Below are 10021 nucleotides of genomic sequence, written 5' to 3' on the forward strand. Positions count from 1 at the left end.
CAAAAAGAAAAAAAAAAATTCCTGAGTCAAAGAAAATCAAAACAGGGTTATGTGGAGGAAGGAAAGAAGAAAGGAAGGACGGAGAGAGGGAAGAGGGAGGGAGGAAGGAAGGAAGGAGGGAAGGAGGGAGGGAGGGAGGGAGGGAGCGAGGGAGAAAGGAAGGAAGGAAGGAAGGAAGGAAGGAAGGAAGGAAGGAAGGAAGGAAGGAAGGAAGGAAGGAAGGAAGGAAGGAAGGAAGGAGCGAGGGAAGAAAGAAGGAAGGAAGGAAGGAAGGAAGGAAGGAAGGAAGGAAGGAAGGAAGGAAGGAAGGAAGGAAGGAAGGAAGGAAGGAGGGAAGGAAGGAAGGAGGGAAGGAGGAAGGGAAGGAAGGAAGGAAGGAAGGAAGGAAGGAAGGAAGGAAGGAAGGAAGGAAGGAAGGAAGGAAGGAAGGGAAGGAGGAAGGGAAGGAAGGAAGGAAGGAAGGAAGGAAGGAAGGAAGGAAGGAAGGAAGGAAGGAAGGAAGGAGGGAGGAAGAAGGGAGGGAAGGAAGGAAGGAAGGAAGGAAGGAAGGAAGGAAGGAAGGAAGGAAGGAAGGAAGGAAGGAGGGAAGGAAGGAAGGAGGGAAGGAGGAAAGGAGGGAAGGAGGAAGGGAAGGAAGGAAGGAAGGAAGGAAGGAAGGAAGGAAGGAAGGAAGGAAGGAAGGAAGGAAGGAAGGAAGGAAGGAGGGAAGGAGGGAGGAAGAAGGGAGGGAAGGAGGAAGGGAAGGAAGGAAGGAAGGAAGGAAGGAAGGAAGGAAGGAAGGAAGGAAGGAAGGAAGGAAGGAAGAGAGGGAGGGAGGGAGGGAGGGAGGAAGGAAGGAAGGAAGGAAGGAAGGAAGGAAGGAAGGAAGGAAGGAAGGAAGGAAGGAAGGAAGGAAGGAAGGGAGGGAGGGAGGGAGGGAGGGAGGGAAGGAAGGAAGGAAGGAAGGAAGGGCCAGCCCGGGTCCGCCCACCACACACTCAGCCACCCTCAGTCCTGGGCACCGACGGGAGGCCCTGAACATCACCAGAGTGGCTGGGGACCCCCGCGCCTCAGAGCCAGCACAGCACCACATCTGAGAGGCTGTGAGCCCCAGCCTGGCGGGCCTACGACTGGGGCTGGACTCTCTGCCTGAGCAATGGCACAGCAGGGGAACCCTGCCTGGCACACGGCTGAACTGGATTCCATCCCCGGATCCCAAGGGGTCCCCCAAGCATGACCAGGAGTGATCCCTGAGTGCAGAGCCAGGAGTCAGTCCTGAGCACTGCCGGGTGTGGCCAGGAAATAAAAACCCATTAAGAGCCCCCTCGCTGTGAAACAGCAGCGGTTCTGAGCACGGCCCCCCTCCGCCTGCCTCCCGGACCCCGGTGACAGACAACGAGACCCGCATGCACTGCCCAGCGGGGCAGGTGCTCGTGATGCGCCAGAGGAAGGCCCCCAGCTGGCGCAGACAGGAGCACGTCTGCCTGCAGGCACCAAGGGGACCGGCGCCAGCTGCCTGGAAAATCGGTTCCCGCGCAGGCCTGGAACTGGCTGTTAAAACTGACCCGTGGGGCTCACCTCCAGCGCACAGAGATGCAGGAAACGGCCCCCACTGGGACTCAAGCCAGCCACGCCCGGGAAATGAGCTGTGCATAAGTCAGTGACCCCTGGCAAACCACTGGCCACCCTGTCCCGGGCTTGCCTACCTGGCCGGTGTCTGTTGGCGGCCTCAGCAGGCAGCAGGCCGCCCTGGGACCTCCGCGTGCCGGTGGGCCGGCCCGTGCCCCCAGGGTAGTGGTAGATGACGGATGCCGAGCACAGGCCCTCCAGGGCCGCTGGGAACCGGGAACAAGACAGGGAGAAGCAGAGTTAGCAGAACACAGGGCGCACGGCACGGGCACCCGCAGGAGCTGCCCCTGCTCAGGCCTTCAACCAGAAACAGCAGCAGTATGGAGGGGACCAGCCTCACTCGCCACTGATCCGGGTTCCACCCCGACACCCCCACAAGGTCCCCTGCGCAACGCCAGGGGGGATTCCTGAGTGCAGAGCCAGGAGTGACCCCTGAGCATAGTCCCGTGTGGCCCCAAACCAAAATAAATAAAAGAAACCAAACATGTGCATCAGGCTGCCCAGCACAGGAGTTCCAGAACCTTCTCCTCACCCCACGGATACTCCATGCCGGCGCATCATGCACACCGTGCCCTCCCCCGTCAGCCGGGGGCTGCAGGCTGAGTCTCCTCCCTGCCCGGGGGTCCGCTCAGGCGCCCGCTCTCACCACCGAGCCACAGGAAGTCGTTGACGGAGCGCAGCAGCTCCACGGCCATGTGGTAGTGCACCAGCGCGTCCTGCAGCATGCCCGCCTGCAGGCACAGGTCCCCCACGTGCTTCCGCATGCGCCCCTGGCAGCGCTTCTTGTAGTGCCTGTGGGACAGACACTGCTGGGCGCCGTGCCCACGCCTGCACCCACACCCGCACCCACCAGCACCCACACCCACCGCAGGCCCAAGCCCCAGGCAACGCTGCAGGGAAAGCCACGCACAGCCATGGCGAACCAGTAGTCTAGGCCGCACGCACACACGCACAGGACCCTGCATGCACACACACACGCACATGCAAACACACGTACACACATAAACACACGCACACATGGGCTTCTGCACACACTCACAGAACCGTAAACACACGCGTGCACACATGCACACACGCACGGGCTCCTCCTGCACACAAATGCACAGGGATGCACGCATGCCTCCACACATGGGCTGCACACACACATGCATGCTCAGGCTTACACATACACACAAGGGGGCTCCTGCACACACATTTGCACGCACGGCCTCCTAAGCACAAACACACACGTGGGGCTGCACACACACACACACATACACACACACACACACAGAGTGGCCGCAGCAGCCCTGGTTTCTGTTGGGGACACTCGGCTCCTGCTCTGCAGAACTAGGGGGGCCCCATGCCAGCCCCTGTGAGACCGTAGTGCCCCCCACACCGGCCAGTGCCTGGCCCCTTGCCCACCCGCCCAGCCTCGGGTCCCAGCACTCCAGGCCGGCCACTCCTTTCCGCCTGGATGAGTCTGTGCCTCCTTGGACACCCCAAGCCCCTCAGGAGGCCGGCTGTGGGGAGTCCCCACACCTGCAGCCCGCCCCCTGGGCAGCCCCCGTTTCTCCTGTCTGTGTGCAGAGACTATCCAGAACTAGCCCCCAGCCTGCACCCACCCCTCAGTGAACTGGGACCCCCAGCCCCAGCAGTTCTGCTCAGTCTCTAGGGGTGCCAGTGTGGACCCCCATTCCCTGGAGCATCATGAGCGGCTGCCACACCCACCTCAAGGGGGAGCGGCATACAGTCCTGGTCACAGAGTAGACCCCAGGAAAGCAGGGACCCCTGCTCACGCTCACAGGCTCAGTCCTGGGAAGGGGCCCCACAGCCCACCTGCAGAGCTCCCCACAACTCAGCCTGGCCCCCTTCCAGCCCAGAGTCCCTGTCCGTCCCGGTGCTCCCCACTCCTGCCCTCACAGCGCCCCCCCACCCAAGACGTCTGCATCCCAGGTGGTCACTGTCACTGCTGTGGCGAAGAACTCGGTGGTCGGGGTCTGGTGGGTGGGTCTTGTGGGAGGAGTCTGCGCATGGGCGGGGTCTGGTGTGGTGAGATCTGGTGGGCGGCACCTGGTCGGGCGGGGGCTGAGTGGGCGGGGCTGTGGCAGAGTCTGGGGTGGGCGGGGTCTGGCTGTGGCAGTCTGGGGTGGGCGGGGTCTGGCTGTGGCAGTCTGGTGGACAGGGTCCTGAATGGGCGTGTGGCAGTCTGGGGTGGGCGGGGTCTGAGTGGACGGAATATGGCTGTGGCAGAGTGTGGGGTGGGCGGGGTCTGGCTGTGACAGAGTCTTAGGTGGGCGGGGTCTGGCTGTGACAGAGTCTTAGGTGGGCGGGGTCTGGCTGTGGCAGAGTGGGGTGGGCGGGGTCTGGCTGTGGCAGAGTCTGGGGTGGGCGGGGTCTGCCTGTGACAGAGTGGGGTGGGCGGGGTCTGCCTGGACAGAGTGGGGTGGGCGGGGTCTGGCTGCGGCAGAGTCTGGGGTGGGCCGGGCCTGGCTGTAGCAGAGTCTGGGGTGGGCGGGGTCTGGCTGTGGCAGAGTCTGGGATGGGCGGGGTCTGGCTGTGGCAGAGTCTGGGGCGGGCACGGGTCTGGCTGTGACAGAATCTGGGGCGGGCGGGGTCTGAGTGGACGGAATATGGCTGTGGCAGAGTCTAGGGTGGGCGGGGTCTGGCTGTGGCCGAGTCTGGGGTGGGCGGGGTCTGGCTGTGGCAGTCTGGGGTGGACAGGGGCCTGAGTGGGCGAGGTCTGGCTGTGGCAGTCTGGGGTGGGCGGGGTCTGAGTGGACGGAATATGGCTGTGGCAGAGTCTGGGGTGGGCGGGGTCTGGCTGTGGCCGAATCTGGGGTGGGCGGGGTCTGGCTGTGGCCAAGTGGGGTGGGTGAGGTCTGGCTGTGGCAGTCTGGGGTGGGCGAGGTCTGAGTGGGCGTGGCTGGGGTGTGGAGGAATCTGGCGAGATCTGGGAGTGTGGCAGAGTCTGGGGTGGGATGGGGTCTGGTTTGTGGTGGGGTCTGGGTGGGCCGGGTCTGGGGGTGGGGTCCTCCTTCTGCTCCCTCTTCTGCTCGTCCTCTCCCTCCTCCAGCTCCTGCTCCCCCCTCCTCCTTCCCCTGCTCCTCCTCCTCCTCTAGCTCCTCTTCCTCCTCCAGCTCCTGCTCCTCCTGCTCCTCTTCACCCAGCCGGAGGGGCCTGGGCCCCCGCACCCACTCACAGTCACACAGCAACAGCCGAGGCCTGGCGTGAGAGCTCGCACAGCCGGCCCGCGGCCTCAGCGCGCCTCTTGCTTCCTCCAAACAAGACGGTTAGTCAAAGCTCCGTGATCACCAGACACGTGTCTGGGTGGATCCCGGGGCAACAAGGCATGCACAACCAAAGAAAGGAATAAGAATGGAGCAAAGAAAGAGACGGGAAGCTGGTCCAAGACCAGGATGAGCGCGAGGCCCCAGCGGCCGGCTCGGAAGCCGGGGGACGCAGCCGAGCGAGCTTGCTGCCCTGCCGCCCCGCCTACCTTTTCAGACCCAACATCGAACTCACAGGGCGGTAGGGGGGAAAGGGAGGGAGAGAAGAGAGAGAGGGGCAGGCAGAGTTAGAGGCTCTACCGCACCTGCAGGGAGGCCCCAGGCCGGGGACACGACATCAGGAGAGCTCAGAGGCCAGCACTGTCCGTGTCTACCCCAGGGGCCCCCACACCCGGCCCCGGCAGGGCCCCCCACCGACCCCAGGCTCCGCTCCCACCCTCTGGGCCCCTGGGAGCCAAGAGCCCCAGTGCCGGATGACACGGGCAGGAGGCGGTGCCTGAGGCTGGGGGCCAGGGCCTCCCGGCTGCGCCTGGCGCGGCAGGGCATCAGCAGTCGCCAGGCGGGCCGTGGGCATCACTGACCGAAACACCAACCAGTACTTTTCCGGGGCACCTGCACCCACCGAGCCCGGGGCGTGCGGCACGTGTCGCAAGGGGGGACACATGTCCCTATGCCAGGGACGTCCACGAGGGAGGAATCCAGCAGCCCAGACGGCGTCGGGGTGCAGGCGAGGACACTCTATGGGGGGCGCCTCCGGGCAGCACCAAGGCTGGTACGGCCCCATGCCATCGGCCACCATCCTCTGCAGCTGACCAGTGGCATCTCACAGCACTGAGGCGGGGATCCCGCGACACCAGGAACAGGCCAGCCCGAGGGCGCAGCTGCGGGCAGACGGCTGGAGACGCCCTTAGCCCACGCCCTGCAAGGCCACGAGGGCTCCTTCCAGAAACTCCCGTGGGCAGGGGGAAGGGGCGGTCTGGGCCGCGACCCCGGTGGGGTGGAGGGATCATATGTGGCGTGGGACTGAAACCAAGGCCGGTGGCGAGCGCGAGCCTCAGACTCCGCCTGAGTTCCAAGCTGTAAAACCCCGAAGGCCAAGGGTCACACCTGCCACGATTAAACCATCCCAAGGCTCCTCCGGCTCCTCCTCTTCCTCCTCTTCCTCCCTGCCTCCTCCCCTGCCTCCTCTGCTCCCTCCTCCTTCCTCTTCCTCCCCGTCTCCTCCCCGCCCCTCCCTCCTCCTGCCCTTCCCAGGGGCCTCCCGGCGCCAACCTGCTGTCGGTGTCCAGCCCCACGAAGTCCTTCTTCTCGAAGGGCACGCACAGCAGCGGGATCTTGTCCCCGGATTTGTCGGTGGCACGGTCCAGGCGCTTGGACTCCAGCACGATGAAGAGTGACTCCACGAAGTCCTCGATGCGCTTCTCCACCGAGTCGCAGGCGTCGTAGCTGGGGTAGAAGGCCACGTCGGGGCGCGGGGGCTCAGCCATGTGGCCGGGCAGCCCGAAGACGAAGAGGCGCGAGTCGTAGAGCGTGGGCCCATACATCTCCTTCTGCGCGTGGAAGCGCTCGAGCGCCTGCGGCCAGTCCCCGGGTGCCGCGCAGTCGGTGACGGTCACCAGGCCCACCACCTTGCGGTGCGTCTGCAGGTCGCCCCACTCGTTGTTGCCCGGCGGGTAGTGGTGGCGGTAGCGGATGTAGAGCACGCGCTGCGAGTCCCGCACGCTCACCTGGCTCACCGCACAGATGCGCCGGTACACGCGGAAGAAGTTCTCCTCCGACACCACGCCCACTGGCTGCACCACCACCAGCAGTGTCTGGTGGTCCTCCGCACACTGCATGTAGTCAGGGACGCTCATCTCGGCGGCCCTGCACAAGGGGGGAGGGGGAGGAGGGAGAGGGGAAGAGAAAGAGGAGGAGGGGAGAGGAGGAGGCAGAAGGGAGGAGGAAGGGGGAGGAGGGGGAGGGGCGAAGGGAGGGAAGAAGGTTCTTGGAGGTGTCGGTGGCAGAGAGGGGCCTCCACCCAGCACCCTGGAAGTCCCTGCGGGCTGGGAGCTAAGGTGGAGCCTGCCAGGTGTGGGTTCGGGCGCTGGGTGTGGGGCTGTGTGGGTACGGGTGCAATGTCAAGCTTGGGAAGATCTGTGGATCACGCACACAGAATGAACAAGGAAGGAACCTCTGTCTGAGTCTCTGTCTCTGACACATACACACACATACACACACACACACACACACACACACACACACACCAGGAGCAAAGACCCAGGTGCATTCAGCATTCAGCGTCTGACCCCGTGTCCCAGGGCCATGCCCGGGGGCAACAGGAGGGCAGCACACACAGCACACACACACACACCCCATGAACCGAGTCATCAGGGTCTGACAAAAAAGAAAAAAGAAATGTGGTAGGACAAAGCTGAAGGGAAGTCCAGTGACATGCGTGGTGCTGACCACCTGCCTGACAGAAAGCAGAAAGGCCACCATGTCCCCCAGCTTCAGGGAGTGCTCCCTGAGCACAGCACTAGGTGTGGCCCCGAACAAAAATAAACCCAAAAAAAAAAAATCCAAAAGCTGTTGTTATTCACGGAGATTCAGTAAAAACAAGCTAATAACTGCTTAACTGCCTATGAAAGTGCAGTCAAGAGCAGTGGCGGTGGCCTGGGGTCCTAGCGAGGCTGGGGGACCCTGGGCCTCCCATGGAGGACCCGCCAGCAGGAGGCTGGGGTGGGGAAGGGACGTCCAGGGCCTCGGGACCGCCCGCCACTCACCATGCAGAAGTGACAGCGCGGGTGCGGCCTCGCCCTGCCCTGAACCCAACTCCTACAAATGCTCCTCCCACAGTGCTGCGCAGGGAGGCTCCGGCCCACAGTGCGAAGTGCTCGCAGCGACTACAGGGAGGGGGAGGAGAGGGGAAATGCGTTTAGGCAACCACCCAGTTCTGGATAGAAACTGGGTCTGTCCTCTCTTGCTCTCCCTGACTCCTAGCACTTCCACATGGAGACGATGGCTGCTCTCCATCACCCCAGCGGGCACAAACCAGGTCACGATGCCCCTGTTTCTGGGATACAGCGACCCCTGCACTCTGAACAGTCACCAGGACCCTGGCCCCAGCGCTCACACCCCACGCAGCCTGGACCCAGACGGAACCCGCACTAAGACCCGCCGCAGGAGAAGCCGGGGCTTCTGTGTGCCCCAACTGCACAGCCAACTCAGCGCCCAGCTACGGAACCCCGTCTGTCTGTCTGTGCCTGCGCGTCTGTGTGTCTATCTGTACGTGCATCCGTGCATCTGTCGGTACGTGCGTCTGTGTCTGAGTCTGTCCGCATCTGTGCATCTGTACGTGCATCTGTGCCTGTGCGTCTGTGCGCCCATGCATGCGTCCGTGTGTGTATCTGTGCATTTGTGTGTCTGTGCGCCTGTATGTGCATCAGTGCATGTGTCTATGCTCTGTGTGTGCGTCCGTGCCTGTGTCCGCACATATGTGCGCCTGTGCGTGATCTGATCATGCACCCTGCATTGTGCTTGAGTGTCAGGGTCAAAATGACCGTCTGTGCGTCTGTCTGAGGCATGTCAGCGCACGCACTCTGCATCCGCCCCTGCGCGGGAGTCTGAGACGCGCCCGGACGGCTGGCCCTGCCCACCGGCCCCAGGAGGCAAGAGAGGAGCCCAAAGTGAACCTTCCCCAGGACCTCGCTTCCTGCTGGTTTCCAGGAGGCACTGACCCTCGCTGGACACTGACCCTCGCTGTGCGCTGACCCTCGCTGGACACTGACCCTCGCTGGACACTGACCCTCACTGTGCGTTGGCCCTCGCTGGACACTGACCCTCGCTGTGCGCTAACCCTCGCTGGGCACTGACCCTCGCTGTGCGCTGACCCTCACTGGGCACTGACCCTCACCGTGCGCTGACCCTTGCTGGACACTGACCCTCACTGTGAGCTAATCCTCACTGTGCGCTGACCCTCACTGGGCACTGACCCTCACCGTGCGCTGACCCTTGCTGGACACTGACCCTCACTGTGCGCTGACCCTCACTGGGCACTGACCCTAGCTGGACACTGACCCTTGCTAGGCACTGACCCTCGCTGTGCACTGCCCCTCACTGGTCCCAGCTCCTAACTGTGCACTGAGATGGCTGTGCACTTACCCTCACAGTGCGCTGACCCTCGCCGGACACTGACCCTCGCTGGGCGCTATCCCAGTTTCCACGTCCGAGCCCTCTCGGCAAACGTGGACTCCACGGGCCCCAGACTGGGGGTGCTGGTGCGGCTGGGTGACACCTGTCCGCGGCCTCCTCGGGGGAGAGCTGGCCGCTCTGCAGCCGGCAGCAGGGGAGCAAGCAGGGCACTTGCCCGGGCCGGGCCGGCGCGGGCGGGAGAGGCCCGGGGCGGGGGCCGCGGAGGGCAGGGACGGCGAGGGCCGGGGCCCGGCGCGGGCCACCACGCGGCGAGGGTCGCGGCCACAGGCGCAGGGGCGCCCCGGCAGGTGCACGGGCCGGACGCCCCGCCGCCGCCGCCCCCGCCCAGGGCCCCGCACTTACACGGCCGGCGGCCCCCGCACGGGCAGTAAACGACCCACGGCCGCGTCCCGGCTCCGAGCGCAGCTGCCACCGCCGCCCTCCTGCGCATGCGCGCGCCGGGTCCGCCCCGATCCGCTCCGGGTTTCCGCGGGGACAGCCCGGAGGGCGGCCGGGAGGAGGAGCCGCGGCGGGAAGGGCGCGCCCGGGGAGGACCGGGCAGGTCTTAGCGCCCACTGTCCAGCCGCGTCGCTCACGGGCGCCCCACCCCCACCCCGCCCCCGCCAACCCGCTGGTCTCTCCGAGCTGCCAGGCTCTACCCCGTGCACCGCATAAATCCCCCTGTCCTGGGGCCGGAGCCGGGACGGGGGAGGGGGGGGCGGGGGTGATTGATCCCTTCACAGCAGAGTAACTCCGCTCCAGGAGCTGGGGTCAACACTGGCCACCCCGCAGGCCCTCTTCAGTGGCCCAGACCCATGTGCACAAAGGTGACAGTGGGACTAGTGCTTTAAGACAAGTGACAGGCACTTGCACCAATGAAAGTAGCTTGTTTATTATAAACACACAATTCACACAATGAGTTGTATAACTCGTTATTTGTTCGGATTTTGGCGGGGGCCACACCCGGCGAT

General features: G+C 64.4%; 1 protein-coding gene across 10 annotated transcripts in view; it reads right to left on the reverse strand.

Moving 5' to 3' along the window:
- TRAPPC9 (trafficking protein particle complex subunit 9) overlaps positions 1 to 9523 on the reverse strand; it is a 98889-nt gene extending 89366 nt beyond the window's left edge. For 3 of the 10 annotated variants that reach the window (XM_055125520.1, XM_055125524.1, XM_055125517.1), the window contains exons 1-5: positions 9021 to 9493; positions 6150 to 6743; positions 5087 to 5182; positions 2255 to 2400; positions 1686 to 1814 (exon numbers count right to left, since the gene is read on the reverse strand). In XM_055125520.1, coding sequence (XP_054981495.1) covers positions 1686 to 1814; positions 2255 to 2400; positions 5087 to 5182; positions 6150 to 6733 — 955 coding nt within the window. In that variant the 5' untranslated portion in view covers positions 6734 to 6743; positions 9021 to 9493. Of the gene's footprint in view, positions 1 to 1685; positions 1815 to 2254; positions 2401 to 5086; positions 5183 to 6149; positions 6744 to 7642; positions 7763 to 9020 lie in introns of all 10 variants that reach the window. The other 7 variants (XM_055125525.1, XM_055125526.1, XM_055125523.1 and 4 more) reach the window with 5 other exon arrangements.
- Between the last annotated feature and the right edge of the window lie 498 nt (positions 9524 to 10021).

The sequence above is a fragment of the Sorex araneus genome, chromosome 2, assembly GCF_027595985.1.
Source record: "Sorex araneus isolate mSorAra2 chromosome 2, mSorAra2.pri, whole genome shotgun sequence".
Classification (NCBI taxonomy): Eukaryota; Metazoa; Chordata; class Mammalia; order Eulipotyphla; family Soricidae; genus Sorex; species Sorex araneus.